The 21,684-nt window shown below is 37.6% G+C and overlaps 1 protein-coding gene across 9 annotated transcripts in view; it reads left to right on the forward strand.

Moving 5' to 3' along the window:
- acot7 (acyl-CoA thioesterase 7) overlaps positions 1 to 21,597 on the forward strand; it is a 96,941-nt gene extending 75,344 nt beyond the window's left edge. For 3 of the 9 annotated variants that reach the window (XM_079637374.1, XM_079637379.1, XM_079637378.1), the window contains exon 10: positions 20,014 to 21,597. In XM_079637374.1, coding sequence (XP_079493500.1) covers positions 20,014 to 20,109 — 96 coding nt within the window. In that variant the 3' untranslated portion in view covers positions 20,110 to 21,597. The remainder of the gene's footprint in view (positions 1 to 20,013) is intronic. The other 6 variants (XM_079637375.1, XM_079637373.1, XM_079637377.1 and 3 more) reach the window with 3 other exon arrangements.
- Positions 21,598 to 21,684: the final 87 nt, after the last annotated feature.

The following is a 21,684-nucleotide window of genomic DNA, read 5'->3' on the forward strand; positions in this document are numbered from 1 at the left end:
CGTTCGGTGGGCGCACCAAAGGTCTCGCCGCCTCGAAACACAGCCTATCCAGATGGATAGTGGACGCTATTGCCGCGGCTTACGCGTCAAAAGACCTGCAATGCCCCTTGGGCGTTAGAGCTCACTCCACTAGAGGCATGGCCTCTTCGTGGGCTTGGTCCAGCGGGATTTCTATTCATGACATTTGTACGGCGGCAGGCTGGGCCTCCCCGTCTACATTTGTTAGGTTCTACAACCTAGAAGTCCCCGCCCTGCAGGCTAGACTTCTTTCAGTCTAAAAAAGTCCTAGCGACTCACTTGTGAACTGCGCTACAAGGGTAGATGTGTTAAATATAAGACCGGCGGTGCCGCTCTGTATGTATATCCCCTCATAAAGTGCTTATGTACAGGTGCGAGCCCACTATGTTGGCCACCTAAATTCTCACTTATCCATGTCCCCTGGGGCGTTCCCCCCTGGGATTCATATAGTGACTGCTTAAGCGCACACGGCGTTTACAATGGGTTCCCGGTGCGTACTTTCAGTACGCAGTACGAGAGAACCTCTCGTAAGAGAACGTACTCGGTTACCTAACGTAACCTCGGTTCTCTCTAGAAGAGAGAATATTATATACCTGATATTCTAGGTATTATTAACTGGCCGGAATTTTGAGATCGCAATAGACGTGAAGGACTATAATGCGTTAAGAGCTCGCTCAAGTACTGCGGAGCTAAACCATTTAGTGCTTTGTAAGTAATCAGCAATATTTTAAAATGTATACAATGTTTAATAAGCAGCCAATGCAGTGTTGACAGAACCGGGCTAATATGGTCATACTTCCTGGTTCTGGTAAGAACTCGATCTGCTGCGTTTTGAACTAGCTGTAATTTGTTTATTAAGCGTGCAGGGCAACCACCCAGTAGAGCATTACAATAATCTAGCCTTGAGGTCATGAACGCATGAACTAATTGTTCCGCATTTGTCAATGAGAGCATATGGCGTAATTTAGATATATTTTTAAGATGGAAAAATGCGGTTTTACATTGTTTATTATATTAATACTTAACTCGAATTATTAGCAGAAGTTATTACTGTACTCCACCACCTTCAAGTGACGATATTTTTGAACCAGCGTCTTGCAAATGACAGAGGTGCGACAATGTTACATATGGTTTTGGGAAACAGTTGTGACTAGCTAGTTAGTTTCTACATCGATACCACACACTATGGTGAGCAGTAAGTTACATTGTTATATGGAAAATGCACCCTTGGATGGGTGTTGATTCTTCAAGAGTGAATCAGGTAGGTGTCATGGGTTTGTGCAATTTTTGGGCATATTATATATCTATGTGCTGCCCCAAGTGTAGAAGCAGATAAATTGGGCAGTAGATTAAGGAAATATCCGAAATATCCTATATCTTATATATACAGTCAGGACATGAACCTCCAGATAACAGCAATTAAAATAAATATTTGTTATTAACATCATCATCTATATTACCTCTAATTTAAATGAGAAAATCATATACTGATAATATACAACAATGCCAAGGTCTCTGGAAAGAGGTTTGGTTAAGTGATATTTATGTTCCACATGGTCGAGTGAGAAGTCCGATGGGGATCTTCCACTGGTTGTGCTGTGTAACAATGCAGTGGGAAAAAGAGCCAGAATATGTTTCAACAGCTTTGAACATGAAGGTCTTTGGGATGCTGATCTCCTGGAGCATCAAAAGGTTTGCTCTCCTGAGCTTAACCTTTTAGCAAATACTGTATCTGTTTGTCTTCTGCCTCTCTGGGCCAGACACTTAGAACTTGGTAAATCCAAATTTGTCTCTCTGGCATGGAGGCTTGGAACATGCTGCATCTGTTAATGTCTCTCCCCTTACAGGACTGAGACCCAGAACTTTTGAGGAGGAAGAGATTGCAATTTGGCGCTTCTCCATTCCAGTGCTGTGATTGGCTGCTGGCATCAGAGTGGGCACACACAGTTTAGCCCACCCCTTCTTTCCCCTGTGGTCCTCATTTGCATAAAGCACACAGTTAGAAGTCTTTTAAGTGTCTTTAAAGTTGTATCGATGTAGAGTCCAAACTGGATGGAAAAAGATTGAACTGTCATGCATTCATTCATTTATGCTGAATGTGTGTAAGATGTACAAGATGAAATAGCTGTCACTGAGAATACTTATTTCTCTGAATAAGTATAAAATGGATGTGTGTAGATTCAGATTGCATCAGTTCTTGAGGTTTCCAAACAGAGTTATGAATAGATTTGGATGGATTATTGTGACCTCTCTTTGCTTCACCCACCACTGCTCCATCCGGAGATCCTGAGGAATTTTTATGGCAGTTACAGACCAAGACCTTAGGAATTAGTCTCTAGATGGTTGAAGGGCAGAAACTGCATGTGGACCATTGAGAAGTCCTGTCCTTCTCGGGCTTGATAGAAGTCGTCTTCTTGCCATCTAAGAGGTGTCTGGCTGTTGTCCTAGCAGCTTTATCTGATGGCGTTGGACAGTTTGTTTGTGTTAGTCCACCAAGATCCAATCAAAATGTAGCAAACCTTTGTTCACTGTTATGGATAGAGAGGGGACCAGCCATAAACTGGGCCCTGGAATGTGCCGTTCACCACAATATTAATTATTAAGTTGCTTGCCAAAAAAATAATTTTGCCAGAATACTAAAATATTTTAAATGGCCAGCAATGGTGAAAATGTATTTTGCAGCCAGGTGATGAGTTACAATATCTTCCAGCAGGAGACAATGGGGCTTGGTGTGAAATATGTTGGTGGACTTCAGGGGCGAAATAAAATGTATGCCCATTTAAAACAAACCAGTTATGGCTTTACATTTCAGTTGGGAGCTTTCAGGTCAGCTCTTCTTTACATCACACTGTGTATTCTCTCTGATGTTTCTGTATCTCGCCAGTTAAGCAGCGAATCTGTCTCACTAGATTAAAAGACATTTGCTGGCAGCATTCTTAATAACATTTTAATTACAAGCCTATTTTGTAAAAAAAAAAGAGAAAAAAAGAGTTTTCCCTAACCAACTACATGCCGTATTTGGCTGTGTTTAGGGTTCATAATGAAATTCTGGTCTTCAAAGATAATTACAAGTTACTTGAATGCATTTATTCCAACAAAATATCCCACATGCTGATGCTGTCCAAACCCCGACCTTGCCTAGATTGTTTCCAATTGTTTTGAGGTCACTAAATCTCAAACCTTCAGGGCAAGTCTATGGTAGTTTTTTCCCCCTCTTATTTTATCATTTGAATGGTGAAGATTGTAAGTCTGATCACAGTGCACCAGCAAAACTGTCCAAAAAGACTGTGCTGAAGTTTAGGATTAACCCAAATAAGTAATAAGGAATTTTCCTTATGCTTTACATGGTGTGTAATTTTATTGAGACAAAAATCAGTCATTATCTAATAAATATTTTGGGTCATGTAATTAACTGCAAATGATATGCAAAATTGTGTGCCACAAGACCCTCTTGAGCACATGGCTTATACAACAAATAAGGCATTTACATAAGATTGGCCTCAGACATATCTTCATTCTTGAACAGAAGGCCAATCAATCATCATTTTGGCTGTAAGTAGGCATGCCGAGACGCCTCCGATATGGTAGTGACAGATGGTAAGCTCCATAGGTGTTGGCATTCTCAGCTCCCTACAGAAAACTCATAATAGCCACACTGTGCACCATCACAACTCTCAACACATGCTCAGTTGCTTGTGCACATTGATCTCAGAACCAGCTCTGTGATTCTATCATTTGGGGGTTCATTTGATGTCTATTACCAAAAATGATCATCAGGTCATATTTTCTTTTTCTTTTCTTTTTTCTTTCATTAATTTGTATTAAATAATCGTTCAAAATGTTTGAAAATTATTCCAAATGTAGAATTTGAATAAAGCCCATAAAACGTAAATGTATACATTTATTTGTTTATTAATTTCTAAATGACAATGGATCAAGTTTTTTTTACTTTTTTATTTTATTTTGCTACATTTATAACATATCAACCATTCCCATTTATCTCAAGATAAATAATAGCTATTAGCACACAGTAGCAGTACAGTAATATACAGTAAATTACTATAGATATTGTGTTCTACACAATTTTAATCTAATAAAAACAGTTTAATAAGAAAGGTTAACATTTTAGATCGAACTATGCTATGTAAATAATTTAAAAAGCCATGGTTGACCATACAATGCCTAATGCTGAAATGACATGCAAAATAAACTAGGTAACACTTTACAATGTCTCATTTGTTAACATTAGTTATTGCATTAACTAACATGAACTAACAATGAGCAATACATTTGTTACAGTATTTATTAATCTTTGTTAATGTTAGTTAATAAAAATACAGCCGTTTATTGTTTTTTCACGTCAGATTGCAGTGCATTAATTAATGTTTAGAATTACAACTTTTGATTTTAATCATTTATAAATGTTGAAATTAACTTAGATTAATAAATGATGTAGAAGTATTGTTCATTCTTAGTTTGTGTTAACTACAGTAGTTAACTAATGTTAACTAATGAAACCTTATTGTAGTGTCACCAAAAATAAAAAAATCAACAGTTACCCATCAAGTGCCAGCTAAACAATGTTGGTCATAGTCACAGATCACACAAACTTTTACAAAATATTACTTAAATGTATAACTTACCTGTAATGTTTAAAGTATAAATATACCATAAAGATTGTTTCTATATTTAAGGCTACATCTGGCATCAACCTAAAAAAATATTTATTCTTCACATTAAATTAAATTCTTTACAAAACAATTAGTGCTCTTAGGTGTAATGTGTTTGGTCAGCTGTGTTACTTGTGTGAATGTTATGGTCAACTGTGTTTAACATTTTGTAATGTTATATAGAATTCCAAACGCTTCGGTAACACTTTATAATAAGTGTACAGTAATAAAGTCCTTATAAAGAATTCTCAAACTATTAGTTTATACATTTTATATTATACACTATATACAAATAGTGATTGTTTAATTAGCTCATATGCAGAGAGTTAGATCATGTTTTTTATGCTTTGTTAACAACTTATTAACCATAAATAGTTATCATTTTAGATTAGGTTTCTATTCCATAAATAGAAACGCAAATGAAAACTGCATGAGCATCAATTATAGTGTGGCTCCTCGCTCTTGTGTTTCAGAATATAAATAGTATATTGACAGATTATTACTGCTATTTCAGACTTCAGGTGTTTTTTCTTCCTTCTGTGAGAGATCTTTCACGACTATTTTTAGGATTCCAGTTTTAGCTCTTGGTGGAGGGGAGTTATGGGCTGGGGGAGGGGTGAACAGCACTGGGAATGAAAGCACAGAAAAGTGGGGGATCATGGGATGGGTGGGACTACACACAATGATCACCCAGACATGCAGAGGTTTGCCCTTTTAGAGCCAGCATTATGACAGGGTCCTCTCAGGAAACATTGCAGAGAGACAAGATGAATGAAAACATCATGTTCTTTTAAGAACAGCATGTCCAGTAGGGTTTTTTTCTTTCTCCAGTATTAATATCTAAATAATCTGAAAATAAGCTGAATTTACATGAGAAGCAAAATATGTAAAATAATCAGATGTTTTAAGATAAATAATTAATGAAATTAGCATAAACCTCACTAAAGTTTGTTAAATCTATGTAGGAGAAATATAATTATAGATATTTTCTCATAATACAATTTTGCATCCATGTAAATGTATCTTGTTTTCAGTATGTTTAGATGTTTTATTTTACTCAAAAACATGACAAAAATACTGATTACAAAAATGATTTTTGCAGTGTATAGACACATTTCTGAACCCATTAATGCTTTTGACAAACACTCAGCTGGTCCATGCCACACAAAACAAGTTGAGTTACCCTAGCAACCACTGAGTTTGCAGCGTGATAGCTGTTTATTTTTAGAAACAGCTTGTGATGTGTGTGCAATAAGAGGTTAAAAGCGTGATATCACACATCAAACATGAAATTCTTATTACATTAAACAAACTTCCAGTGCTATCTTACATCTTTTTTTAATAATTAGGGTGAAAATATGCTGATCAAATTTCCCGAAATACAAATTGTCTACATAAGCTTTGCAAACAGTGTATGTGGCAATAGACGTAGAAAAGGAGCCAATGAAAATGCATTCTTTGTTAGATAGACTCATAGCACTTGAATTGAATTTAGATTGAGTTTGCAATAAGTACCTGAGAAATAGTTAGAGCATTCTGACATATGCATGTTGTTCCAAACCTTTGACATTCTTTCTTGTGTGGAACACAAAGGGAGATGTTTTGAAATATGTTTACAATGTCCATTTTCATACAAATAAGTAGGCCTATATCATGTCTGGGACATCAAGCCCCCATATGTACAAAAAAAGTGAATGTAGTTCAAGTCTTTAAATTATAGCCTTGAACAGACCGAAATTGAATTTTTTTGCTAAAAACCTCCCCCTCCACCAGAGCTCTCATTGTAACAATCATGTCGTGTTTTTTTCCTGTCTCTGTTGCCTCAGTTCTTTTCCATTGTTTGTTGCTAATTTAGTTACACAACTGTTCCATGTTTCATTGATTACCTTCCCTGTGTATATAAACCTTTTGTTCTCTCAGTTCTTTGTTCGGCGTCATCCACGTTTAATGTGTAGTTGTTTGGTGATTCTCCGTTTTCATTGAAGTCTCTTGTATCCCATTCATTCTACGTATGGCTTTTCTTTCGATTTAGCTCCACAGTCTTGTTTGACATTTAGTTTGCTTCCATTTATTTAAACTTGATGCATCATGACACATTGTGCAATTTTGACGTCAGTGACTACGCTTATATGTACCCCAATAATACGGTTATTTTGAATAATCAAAGAAAGGTCTTAATCGCAGTAAGATGTTTGCATGGCACGAGCAGAACTCTTCACTCAAGTTTACATGCAATTTTCATTATTCTGATTATTCGCTAATATGGTTATGCCACACTTAGATAGGCATACAGTATGCATTTTACCAGCCATTGTTTTAATCTACTCGCATCAAATTCAAAATACATTTTATGGATTTACTGGATATCGCGCCGTGATGAACATTGCAATGCCCGGGATACCTAAGCGGCCTTCACGTTCTTCACGAGCCTTCATGAGTTTAGCAATTTGGAGGAGAGAAAACTTAATAATAATGTCATGGAGATAATTTATGAAGTTGCATGAAAAACACACTGCATCCGTGTACGTCAGAGCTCATGCGCACTTTGGTCAAAGCAGTAATAATGCGATGTAGGTGTTTACATGCCTGTTTATTGCGATTAAAATCGGCGTACGTAGTTTAATGCGATTATGGTTACTACGATTATGAGCTTAATCGCATTAGTTTGATCAAAGTTTGATCAAAGTATTGTGTTTACATGAGGTAAAGTTTAATCGCAATATCGCCCAAATCCCATTATAATTGTAGCTATTATGAGGATGCATAAATGCTCTTAATGACACCAAATGGCATTGGTTCTTGCATCTCTCGTAACTACATCAGGTTTAAAGTTATGCATAAACAAAAATGTGCATACAAGATTTTGTGAAGAAGAATATTTTCTTTTAATAACAGAGCTGCCCTGGGGTACAATTTCAGGCTTCTCTGAACATGCAGGTCACATATTATATTAGGTGTCTTCAACTATGTACTTACATTTAAAACATTTTAATATTAATTTTTAGGTACAAAGTAGTCTCAGCCTCAGTCGTCCCACGGAACATCTAATGCATAAGGCTCTTAGGGAGTTTCAAAGTCGTCATTGATTGGTTGAATTTCCGGGAAACCCGCCACGTTCTTTCTCTTTCCACCTGGAAACAAAGCCGTTGTGATGCCAAACCCCCTCATGGAAGAAGAAAGCCATCGTGTTTACAGCTATAACAATGAGCTGTATGCTTTATCAAGATCAAGTATAATCACTGGATTTTCGTGAAGTTTGCAGCTCCGCTGTTGCTGTAAACTTGCACAACGTTCTTGAATGAATAATTTATTAGATGCATGTCTGTTATTGTCTGTTATTGGGACATCGGCTTTATGTTTTCACGCCCCTAAACATTGACATGGAACAAAACAAACTGTGATTGTTTGCTTTACTTGTTAGTCAGATGTCCTCTTGGCCAATGAAAGCTGCGATGGAGTTTGAACATGAGACTAGGTACAAATGACTTTTTGTTCTTTTTGTTTTGTTTCATTTTTTTGGTTTTAATGTTGTATTTCAAAACACTTTTGCTGCTATTGGGGTATTATGGTAAGGTAAGGTTAGGGACAGGTTTGGTGGTATGGTTGTTTAAAGGTGCTCTAAGCGGTCTCGCGCGCTTTTTAGGCCAAAACATTTTTTTTCACATACCGCAAACATCTCCTCACTATCCGCTAGCTGCCTGTCCCCTGAACACACTGTAAAAAAAAACGCGGTCTCTGCAGAGAGCCCAACCTCCACAAACAGCAGCAAAAACAAACTGAGCAATAAACAGAGCGACCCGCAGCACGAAACATAACAAACTGTTCCAGCCAATAACCGTCAAGAATGATGTGGGGTGGGGTTTGGGGGGTTATTGCGTGGATGAGAAGGAGGGAGGGTCTAGCTAGCCTCCGTTTTGTTTGATAATAATCAAACATCAACAAGAGGTTACGCCAACCGAGATCGCTTAGAGCACCTTTAAGGTGTAAGGGAAGGGTCAACAGTGTAATTATCAATGTATTTATAGATTAAGTGCATTCTATCAAATTATTAATTTAAATGTTAGTACATAGTTAAAGACACTTATTATTAAGTAGGACCATAGTGCAATGTTCTGTTTGAAGCTTGATAGCCTCAGTTCATCATATTCTATTGTGATATGGAAAAATACAAACATTTTTGAAATGGCAACAGAATAATACATTTTTTAGGTGAACTAACATATTCCTTTAAATATTCTGGCAGATGGCGGGGCCAAGATTTCCTGGGTGTTCTGGCATATATCCTGAACCCTAAAACCCACCATTTTAAAATCAATTAATATTTCAGACAGAGTAATTTTACAATATGTGATATTTTAAAACTGTCTCACCCCTGAGAATTACGTAGGTATCCAAATAAATATTTCCAAAGAAAATGTCCATAGAGTGTGCATTCCTACACTAACATGGATATGCATTCTGGTAGTAGCTTCAAAGGCCACAGAACAAAAGGTTAATTGAGACATTGTGGATCATAGAGCTACTTATAGAAAGCACTTCTCTACTTTACAGCTTTATTATCAGCAGACTATAGTGAAATGTGAATTGTAAAAGAAGAATAGCGGGATGAGACTTGATTAGGCATCAATAGAATAGTGTTGTATCAAAGTTTAGGGCAAATTTTGGTTATAGGCTGAATCAGAGCCACTTTTCCATTGTTATGAACACAACAGATATACCTTATTGTATGTTTGTTGTGGTTGAAAATCACTGTAAAGTTGGTTATAGATGTAAGAGATTTAGATTTTCAATGGCCATATTTCAAACTTTAATCTTGAATATATCAAATGGATCTAAAATAGGAAGCACTCTGCAATTTGTCTGAAAGGATTTAATTGAGTCGATGTATTACAGAAATTTGAGGAGGGACATTTTATTGGAAAGTCAATAATTTGCTGCTTTACAAGCACTTTAAAAAATATATCATTGTTGAGTTTGACTACAAGTACAAAATGCATTTTTTTTCTAATAGAAGTCTTCTCGTTCTTGTTCCCAAATAGCTTATTTCAATAATATATTGTTTTTAAAGGGATCATGAACTGCATTTTTTTTTATAATGTTCCCTGAGGTCCTCTTACAATGCAGTCATAATTTAGAAATAAATGGCTGTTTTTAAATCTATGGTTTGAACACTCCATTTAAAGGCACATATCTTCTTTAGGTTTCAATGTAAATGCCCACTGCCATGATTGGGCATCTTTGCATAATATATTTGCATTTAACATGTGAAACTGTTAAAAAGCCATATGCTTACAGTTGCTGCAATTAACTAATCATGGAAAGTGTTATGTTACTGTACAATAGGCATTGTTTTGTTAAGCACAAGTTCACAGTTCCACATGAATGCTCAATGCCTCAATGATTATAAAAAAAAATTGGGCCTGCTGGTACGGCAGCACAGGTCCTTGATTATTACGCAGGAATGAGTGTATAGTTCCTAGTCATATTGGCCTAAAAAATCGCAACTTTTCATTTTCTGGTGTTGGTCTTAGTACACGATGTAACTACAGAAGAGTACATTTTTAAATCGGAAAAATATAGAAACTCTTTGGTCATTTCTTTTGAGGGAGATGCCAACGGTCTAATCAGATTCACTAATCTATGCTAAAAGTGCTACCGCCAGACCCAGAGATCGACCAAATGGATTCGAAAACAGTAAAACTCAATACAATCGTTTTTAAATCAACAGATGGTACTCAACCAGAATACGACTTTTTCCGCCGCCGTTCCCGCGGCGGTAAAATTGCGGGTGTGTATTTGCTGCCTTTCACTGCTAAGAGGCGCTACATTCGCAGACTTTGAAAAGTGTCAGTTTATGCTCTCTATTGCGTAATCTGCCGCCACGCCGTGGCTCATTGAGAGTGGTTGAAATGTGGTAACAGATCAATTCAAGTGAAACATGTAGTTAAACGAATTCATAATCACAAGACTGAAATTAAATGTAATACATTTAATAAATAATGAAAACATTTCAGCACAAAACATTGCAATAGAAAAATATTAGGCTACATCAATGAGGCTTTATAAGAGCATAAAACGTGATGTTAACAGCGGTCCGACGATAGCTCAGTGGACAACGCAACAGCACAAGCATCACGGAGCTTCAAGCGATGCGAGATCGAATCTCAGCCTTGGCTGACAGCGTTAAATGTTTTACCATTCTTGATGCTTAGATAGGTAACTAACTGTTTATTGAAGTCAAGCGTTTTGTTTAATTATCAATGGCACATTTCAACATAAATTTGCTACATTCCAGTAGAGGACAGACGAGAAAACTGATGAAGGAAGATTATCAGCCGATCGCGTCAGAAAATTAAAATGACGAAGCTTTAATCTGCTAAATTATTGTTTTGTGAATCATTCACGAAATTGAGATGAATGACATTGATACCCACCATAGCAAAGGAAGACATTTTTAAAAACAGATCCTGGGCATTTCAAGGTTTAAATAAAGTGTCGGGTGCAGTTTATTTATTTAAAACAGGGTTGCATCGAGTTAGAGTTTATTTTCTAAGTAAGAAACAGAATCTTATTCTTATCTGTTTAGACCAGAAGGAAATCCCCGTCCCCCCTGGCATATCGCACCTTGCTTAAAACCATGTTTTTACAAACTCTTTATAGGCTAGGAACCAAAAAAAAAAAAGGCTATCCTGTATAAAAAAAAATGTTTTGTTTGTTTGATTGTCTGCATTAATAATAGGCTATGACATGCATTAATAGGCTAATATAAAATGTAGAATAGTCTATGTTTGTCCGGAATTTGAACCCGTGTTATCCAAATGATCGATACGTAAGTTCTACCACTCGGCCATGAATTTACTCACTGAGAAATGCCCGGTTTCTCCAGTGTGTGTTCTCCAGAAAAACGCTCTTCATTCGTCTCATTCCTCAATAGAATCGTAAAAAATAATCAGCTTCATTGCACCTAATTTATTTTTGTTTGTTATTTTTGTTATTATTATTATTTATTATTTTATCACGCTGCTCCCAACGGGCAATAGGCTTATGTCGCCCACCGACGTCTAGGCGTAGGCTACAATATGAAATAAAGCCTAGGCCTATATTGTTCTCGTCTCTATTTTTAAATTATGATTCTATTTTTCTGTCCTAAACAATGTTCTATAGTAGCCTATTTCATCTTTTAATTGACATTAACCCCGCTTACATTTCAAAATACAGCAAACTCTGCTGTTTTGCACAATGTCCCTCTGCGCCACCTGGCGGTCATTTCGCGAATGACTTTGAAATGCGACTGGATTATTTTTACCGCGGCGGTGGCTGGCGCGGCGGTAATAGGCATTCTGGTTGAGTACCATCAATAAACTCCTTTTTAAATCAATATTTTGTGTCAAATTATTGATTTATTTGGTAGGTAGGTAGCCATGTAAGAAGCGGGATAATGTATAGCGAGGCGGTTGCTATAGCGAATACAACCCCCGACAGGCTGATCGGTCGCGTTATCAGTATGGTTAGTATACAATATAATTTTCCTGTGATTCCAAAATGTTATGTAGTTATGAGCTAATGGCTGATTGGCTCAAAAAGCAAACACTGCAGTCTTCAGGTTGCGTACTTCTTGGCGCTAGCCAAGTAACTGCCATTGAGATGAATGCTACAGTAACTGATAGGTTTTCTCCTGGTCTATTGGAGCTGCCTGGGTAGTACTTATGTAAACAGACCAACAGTAAATACGCACTAAAAATGTCACAGGTTCAAATCAAGATATCAGCAACCTGTCAAATGAAGAATTACTGAGAGCACCTGTCACTATTGTGCCCTTAGCCCCAGGTTGCTGTCTTTGCGAAAAGTGCACTGGGAGAAAAACTATCCTCTTCATGAAAAGAAGCTAGCTGTAGCTTGCTTGTGGCAAAAAAATCCTACACACAAGATCTCACAACATTCACCCAAGCCTCAACAGACCATTTACGGACCAGCTGATGTCTCCAGTTGAGTTTTTGTTCCTTCCTATTTTTCTTCCTAGTCTTAAATTGGAACATTATGCACTTTGAATTGCATAATACATACAATTGAAATACTGTATGTTATTTTATAGGGAAACTGAAACAGTTGGCTTCACAAAAAGTTAATTTTATTCTGTGATTTCCCAAGATTCTGTATCATAATCTTATTAAATTATCAAAATAATTGAAATTAAAGCACACATGATGGAGACATTTGGTCACTTTTTATATCTTATCTTGATGGCCAATAATGTACTTTTAAATGTCACAATTGCTTGCTGAGATAATCGCACAAATATGATACCATATCTTCTGCATAGAAAGCCGGTACATTAGCAGGCAATTAATTGCCTTCTTGATTGCATAAAGATGCCACTTTGCTTCAGTTGTTTTAGCCAATATGCTTTAGATTTGTGTAATTAAGAAGTGAAATGAGCTCAGGGACTGCTGCAAGAAAGACCCTGTGCCAGACCATATTTATTTCCCTAACTAATAGCTAGCCTTTCTAAGATTTAGTCCTGTAAAGCTATTTTTGGTTGACATTGTTAAAGGAATTCACCCCAAAATAAAAATGCTGTCATTGATTTAACCCCATATCTTTCCAAACCCATACAGCTATTATTTTTTCATGAAACACAAATGGAGAATGTTTTTTAAAGATCCCTTAAATGAGCTCTTTTCCATACAACACAGTTTTTGAACCTGAATTCTAATAATGATATGTCAAAGGTTCAGTGGTGGGGAAGACTTAAAAAGTGTTTTTGTCCATTTTAGAGCTGTAAAAAACATGTGATTCATGTGGTACAGTAATATCTAGATTATATCTAAAACTGGTTTTATTTAAAGCAGCACTAGGTAACATTTCAACCTTAATAATATATTTCCAAGTCTCTTGTGATGGTACATCGACTTGCAATAGGTTGAATGACACGTCTGCCATAGCCTGACGGGGTCTGTAGCGTTTTTAATCGTACTTTTAAACTTCGGGTTTCGGGTAGTAACCGGCGAACAAAGAGAACTACAAAATTCGACTGCTTTACGGCATATACGTCACTTCCACCACCACCCCCACTTCCTTAAAATCGGACGTGCGAGCCAAACTAGTGTTTGTTTGCCAAATGTTATAGTCATGGCCGAAGCAGCACAGAGAAGCAAGAAAGCAAAGGTTTTGTCGGGGGAAAGCAAAAAGAGGAAACGAGAAAGTGATCGCATTAAAGGCAGAACGAGGATCAACATTGGGCCAGCGTTTTCTCGCTGGCGTGAGCTGAAGGAGGGAGGAGGGGTGCCCGATGCCACCCGTCCCGTTTTTCCAGGGATTGTTCTCTTTTTTGGAGCGACAGTCCCGGAAAATGTATATTCTTTCCGTTTTTTGTGAAAATGTACTTCTAAAGTAGAATTTCCTGGTTTCAAATTAAACCATTTCCGTCTACTGTTACTGTGTTTTCTTCATAGTTGTGTACAGTACATCCAATCCTGTGTCCGTAAACGGGTAAAAACCATGGTAAAAACGGGTAAAACAGTGGATTGGCCAATGCCAGGCGTTTACTTTTATTTGATTGGAAGCTCAACTTATCGCCTAGCAACTGCCTGTGCTGTCGGTCGCGCACGCGCATCAACACACATCCAAGATGTGAGTTTAGTTGCTAGCTAGCTTTTTAAAAACTGTCTATTTACATCTATTGTGTGAAATGGGGGGAGAGACGGACGAGGAGGATAACACAACAAAATCGGATGAGCCACCAGTGTCAAAGAAAATACTATTTACAACCTACAACTCAGACTCAGACCCCCAAAAAAATAAATAATCTGAGTGTCCCGGTTTATCACAAATCAAGGTGGCAACCCTATGCCCGACCGATGCGGACTTTCATATTTCAAATGAAAGCCTATATCTAAAGGGCGTCTACAAGTTTGGTAGGGGCTACATTCTTGCAAGTAAATATATAAGATGTACAAAATCATATTTTAGGATAGCCTACCTAACATGTCTGTGATATCTGCTTATTTGTCTTGCCTCAAGCTATAATGCAAATCGATTTGTAAAATTTGCAGATTCATGGTAGCTTGATATTATAATATTGATGATATATGGTTATCTACCACTCAAACATTGCATTGAAGTATCATATAGATTCAGTAAAACGGTAACCAATAGACTAGGCTACTATAATGACGCTGGCTTGTAAACGTGAGCATCGCGATCATTTGTCGTTTGAAAAAAAATAAAACCCATGAAATTATATTCATATCATGACATGCTGAAATATATGCCACTGTACCTGGATGAAGACATTTCACACGCGACGCAAGCAGAACACCTGCATGTGAACTCCTCCTACAGTGTTCAGGGCTATCATGGTTTTCAACAAATGCACGTGCATGTATGACAGAGTTTACGACAATAGTAGAGGACAATACTGTTTCCCAACTCTAGGGGGACCCCGAGAGCAAAAGTTACCTGTTGTTGCTTTAAGTCATAATACTATTTAATATGACTGGTTCACCATGATCACATTAGCCCCTTTCACACAGCAATCCCGGTAAATTACCGTAAAATTGCCTGAACAACTTTACCGGTAAATTAAAAAATGTGCTGTTCACACAAGCACAACAGGGTTCTGGCTTTTTACAGGTAACAGATGTCATTAACCAGAAGTGACCTCTAAAGTTTAACTTGCTAATACCATTGCAAATGCGGTACCATTTTACATATATAATGTGTGTGTGTTTTTTCTGATACTTTGGCAGAAGAAACCCCAGTTCTTAATAGTGAAACCCCAGGTCAATAGTGATAGCTTCTGTTAGGTAAATAAAAAATAAATAAAAAAATTTTTTTCCTTTAATCCTCCCTTGTTTGGCTTATGCTACTCAATGCCTGAACTTTGTATTTTGAGCACTTCTTGCGTTATTTTTGCCTCTTCACGATGATTCGCGCTTGCTGTAGTCCTCAGTTGTAAGTCGCTTTGGATAAAAGCGTCTGCTAAATGACTAAATGTAGGTACAGTAGCTAGCTGTAATCATTTCAAAAGTTTAATTAACATCCTTAGGGGTTAAAAATAAAATAAATCAAATAAATTCATTATGTTTGGTTGAGCCGCGTTCGAAGCCGTTGTAAATTACTCAACAAACATACACCTCTGACCGCATAACATTAGTATTACTGCGCAACTGCCGTTTGTGATTCTTTGTCGCTGCATGTGTTGCTTGGCAACCTTTGGAACTACGTTGCTTGGCGGAGGAATAAATGTGTTGTAATGTTATTTTGCTGGTGTTTATTTTATGAATAAAATAAATATTTAAATGAATATTTTTATCGAGTAACCGTTTTATAACAGCTAAGGGGGTTTTAGACACTCCGCTCTGCGTCGTGCCTAACAACATCCCTTAGTGGTTCTAAATTCACTGTAAAACACGGCTTCAAGGGGCTTATTGCTTTAATTCACCATGACATTACACGACATTACCTGTGTTGCTGTATATTCTCTGATACATAGAAGGCAGTGACATATGAACTCCAGCTTTCATATCTGGAAGCATCTGCATTCATCTGTTTGTGTGGAGGCCTACAACAATTCCAGTCTCTTACACATATAGGGCTATTTCCATTTGCAGTTTCCATTTAACTACTACTGTTTTCTTTTTTTTCTTTAACACTAAATTGTATGATGTTTCACACTCTGGTGGTTTCTGCTGAAGCAATCACTCCAGTCTTCTGCCAGTCACTCTCTCTGTGACTGCAGCACTGAGCTTCCCTCCAGCTTAATTTAATTTGTTCAAGACAAGCACTGCTGCCATGGCCCCGTGTCTTTTCTTGGCCTCATCACAAGCCCTGAGCAACAGGACAGTCACTGACCCAGCCAGGACTTCCTTCAAGGTCACATGATGTTGTTTTCAGACAGAAATAACGGGGAGTGCTTTTTTGTTTTGCTTTTGTTGCAAGAGGCAAGTTTCATTAATTATAGAACTATACCATGTCATTAAATATACACAGCTTTATGAAATATTTCATTTTTGTCAGCCAATCAACAGTCAAATACAGTATATTTCTGTAATGAATTGACCAGTGTCCTAGGCATCTAATCTTTATACCATTTGTCTACATAATGTAAAATTAAACTAACAAAATTGTTTTGTTAAGTATCTTTGCATTGGTTTCCTGATCACCCTGTTGGGGATTATATTGTGATAAGCATCTTCTGACTCTACATTATACATATTGTGCATAGAGAACCTTATTGGTTGAGAAGCAATTGAAAAACAACAAAAATTCTATATTAATGTACAGTAGTCACATTTTTCTCAGAATTTCCATGTTTTTGTTGTTCACACCTTCACTGATGAATTTAGAGTGATTAAAGAGGAATTATGAAAAGGATAGTTCCCACTGGTTGGGTGAGCCATGTTCAATTAAAACTTTTGTAAAATGGTGATAAATACACCTCTATGACGACACATTTTGTATGAATGCAGTGAGATGCATGTTGCTTGGCAACTAAAAAAATCCTCAGTTTACACTAATTAACAATATGACATTGTGGAAAAATTGTTTATTCCAATAGTTATTGTTAAGAAATGTAACTATTACTTGAATATTGGTGTCTTTTTTCAAATTGCCATTACTCATAATAATAGTTCATCCTTTTTACCCTGTTCTGTCCTGCATAACACCCTTTAGCCATGGTAAAATCACTGATCACTATAAGGCACAGCCTCAATTGTCTTACTTAATGCTTTAATCGATCAACTGCACGCCACTTACATTTTTTTTTCAATAATTAATGTTCTCCATTAAACTGGGTCACCATAAAATGAACTTTTCTGAGCCTCAACATCAGTACCCCTGTGAAGTACAGTGTATGCGCTTCGCTTGTGCTTATATAACATTGCTGTGGATATGCATTCTATATCTCTGATCCTCATTTGTGCACATGCCCTCATCAGCCAGGCTGCTTCAGTCATTGCACAGTTTGTTCCCTAAGGTTGGCCGCCATCTGCCACTGCCGCGCATGACTAGCTGGTGACCTATAGCCAATGATAAGAATAGCCATGGTGTAGTGTGCAGCTGCAAGTTGAAGCCTAACGTCAACTGACATCCTGCTCTCTCACACAGTATTGTTGTTTGTCCATGATGAAGCTGTGGTCCAAAAAACAAACATCTATTGTGTCGTTTTAGATCTCCATGACATTGGATTCGCTCATTTTCGCTCAAATAAGCATTATATTTTCACAGCATTATTCATGTGTTTATAAAAATACAATTGTGAATTGCTCGTTCATGTTAGTTCACTGTAAACTAGTACAAATTTTAATTTAAAAAAATATTATTAAATGTTGAGATTAACAATAATTCTGTCAGGACCACTATCATCAAATATGATTGACAATTAGCATACAGTTTGGATTGGCGGTATGGTTCTGTTCTGGGCGAGAACTCCCTGCAGCCTAGCATGGATAAGAGCAGGGAGAGCAGCAATAACCCCCCCCTTGGGGTAAACAGAACAGAACCAACATGAATGTTTTGCAGATGTCATTATTTCAAGATTTTAAAGGACAACATAATTCGAGAATTTATTCTGATTCAAGGGGAATCAGAATGTCAAATCCTGACTGACGAGAGGAGGAGCTGAGGATGGAGGAGGGTAAAAAAAAAATGCGATAGCTGCTGATAATACTGAAAGAGCTAATGGGCCCTATTTTATCGATCTGAAGCGCAAGTATCAAACGCGAAACGCAAGTAACTTTGTGGGCGGATCCCGGGGCGCTGTTGCTATTATACCGGTGGGATAAACGACTCTTGCGCCCGACGCAAATCTAAAAGGTGTTGGTCTGAAGTAGCTTCATTATTCATAGGTGTGGTTTGTGCGTAACGTGAAATAAACCAATCAGAGCGTCCTCTCACATTCCCTTTAAGAGCCGGCGCGCTTGTTCCATTGTGGATTGCTATTATAACGGCGAATTTGCCAGCGCACGCCAGGAGCGGTTCACAGCCGAGGAGACCGACGTTCTCGTCAGGGCCGTAAAAGAAAGAGAGAAGTGACAATGTATGGGGATGGGAGAAACCCACCCAAATAAGCTTCGGTTAAACGGGCGTATAATAATTTGGGTAAATGTGTAATCTAGATTTATGCCTATTTTTTCACATCATGGACACAACAATGATTTCCCTCGTGTGTTAATATTTTTCCTTGTAATAATGTATGATTTGCAAAAATGAAAACTGCGTCCGTTTAGATTAGAGAATCAAAGTGAATGCGCGTTGTTCACACGCTACATAATGGCCAAGCATGCGCCCTTAAAATAGCATATGACTAACTCGCAACGCACCACTGTCTTTAGACTAGGTTTTTCCTGGTCAGGGGGGGAATTGTTTTTTTTAAACTCAAAAATAGCACCAGCAGGGAACGTTTGCGCTGGAACACGCCTCCTCTTTTCGCTAAACCGCCCCCCCGGGAGCGCAAGTTCATTCCCTAATTTACTGACGTGCGTCTGTGGAGGGAAAGTCCGCTGTGAGCGGGTGCAAAATAGGAATGATACATGCGTCGGTGTACAAGTCAATTGCGCTGGGTGCAAGATAGGGCCCTATATGTATACGGTGATAGGCGTCGTATTCCTACAGATAGACGTGGATCAGCTGAGAGTCAGCTGATGCGAGCTTGACTAACGTGACCTGCCAGAACTGACCCTACGCTTGATGATTAACAAATTGTATACTAGCTCATTGCTCATAGTTTGTTAACTAATGTACAGTAGACAATTAATTAATCATAATATACATTTTCTAAAGACAATTGATAATAATTACCAACAGTTAGTTAAATTCTGATTACATTTCAAACCACTTTCATCACATTTAGAACAATTATGCAAGATATTTGGTGGTGATAGATATTCAAACAAAATCATGATATGGTGACTAACTGGATATAGTATGAGATTTGATTTTGATGTTTTTACAGTTTCTGTACACCCAGTAACAATTAGGCAATGCTACATTCCAAAACAATCTTTTGACATGTTTCCACCATTAAAGTTCTCTTGTGCTTTCATTTAAATAATTCATTGTGGTGTAGTTGTGTGTAGAGTTGCTTCTGTACTTTACAATAACTCACATCTGCAAACATTCACTGCAGTTGACAGACATTCCATGCTCAAGTGGGCAAGCAAAAAATGTGGAAGTGTCTGTGTGTGTTTGTTAAAATATTCTGATAATGTTCTCAACACTTTAGTGGTTTTCCATGATATGTGTATGACCTTTAAAATTGAAGCGTTTCCAGCATATCACATTATTCAACTGGGTGTAAAATATGTAATTTATTTTCTTGCAGTTGGAAGGTGAAGAGGAGCAGAAGCGGTTTGAAGAAGGGAAAGCACGCTACCTGCAGAACAAGGCAAAGAGACTCGCAGATAAGGAGTGTAAATGACTTTAACAACGCAAACACCATATTGTGTTGTAGAAGAAAATTCTGGTATAATAGAGCATTAACGTACAACTTACTATATATATCAAGAACCTCTCTTATTCTAAATTATTATTACCTTTATTTAACCAGAAAATACTCAAAATGCAGTTCACCTAATAGAAAGAAAAATATAGGTTTAATTGACTATCGGCTGCGTTTACCAAAGCACTTTGTGTATACTGTATGTATCTTAAGTGGATTGAAATATGTTTTATTGTAACAAGTTATTTGTGAAATCTGCATAAGTGTATTATGCACTAATAAAAGCCTAACAATGCAGCATCTGATTTGCTGTGAAATATCTGTCCATAATGCTGGATTGACAGATTTGTATGATCAGATTGCTTTTAAGTTTGACAGACAGACGGATAGATCAGTAAAAAGACTTACAGTCGTTCATCTCCCTAAAATGCTGATTATAGAAACTTTGTTTATTCTTTAATACGACACATGACTATCATTTTGTTAAAAAGACTACAATCAGCAGTTGGTACAAGGACTTAAATATTTTTGGGGTTCATTTTCTTTTAATTTCTCAGGATGTCAAGAGCACACAGTCACAAATATGCAGTTGAACCCAGGAGCGGGAGTTTTATTGTAGGTTTGGAAAGGAGCTGTCATGTAAATGAATGACCTAAACGGCAAAAAAAAGTTTTTTGTTTTTAGTTGTAAAGTCAAGTCACCTTTATTTATATAGCGCTTTTTACAATACAGATTGTATCAAAGCAGCTTCACAGTGATAACATGAAAATAATACAAAAAACAATTTCATCATCGTCCACCTTTAAGGCAGATCTATAATATTGTTGAATATTAAATGTCCCCAACTAAGCAAGCCAGAAGGCAAGGCAACAGCGGCAAGGAACCAAAACTCCATCAGGTGACAGAATGGAGAAAAAAACCTTGGGAGAACCCAGGCTCAGTCAGGGGCCAGTTCTCCTCTGGCCAATGAGTGAACAGTGTATGAAGTTCAGAATGAATCAGAGTATTTGTCCAGTTCCGGTTGGTTGAAGTCGGAGTGGAGAGGTGGAGAGACTGGTTGACACTTCAGGTCAGCGGCGTCGTCGTGTCCTGGCGCTGGTCCTTCATCAGATCTGGATACGGCCTGGTTCCGGTGGACAGCGGTAAACCTCGGGATAGACAGAGAGACTAATATTAGCGTAGACGCCATCCTTCTTATGATGTACATCAGGATATACGGGAAGTGTTCCCGGTCCCGGCTGTTCTAAACTATGCAGCCTAACATTGAATTATATAAGTCTATAATGTGTTATGTGTATGCTAGGCCGAAGAGATGTGTTTTTAGTCTAGATTTGAACTGACAGAGTGTGTCTGCTTCCCGGACAATGGTAGGAAGACTGTTCCAAAGTTTTGGTGCTAAGTAGGAAAAGGATCTACCGCCAGCAGTCGATTTTGATATTCTAGGTATTATTAACTGGCCGGAATTTTGAGATCGCAGTAGACGTGAAGGACTAGAATGCGTTAAGAGCTCGCTCAAGTACTGCGGAGCTAAACCATTTACTGTAGTGCTTTGTA

This window comes from Phoxinus phoxinus, assembly GCF_949152265.1.
Source record: "Phoxinus phoxinus genome assembly, chromosome: 15".
Lineage (NCBI taxonomy): Eukaryota > Metazoa > Chordata > Actinopteri > Cypriniformes > Leuciscidae > Phoxinus > Phoxinus phoxinus.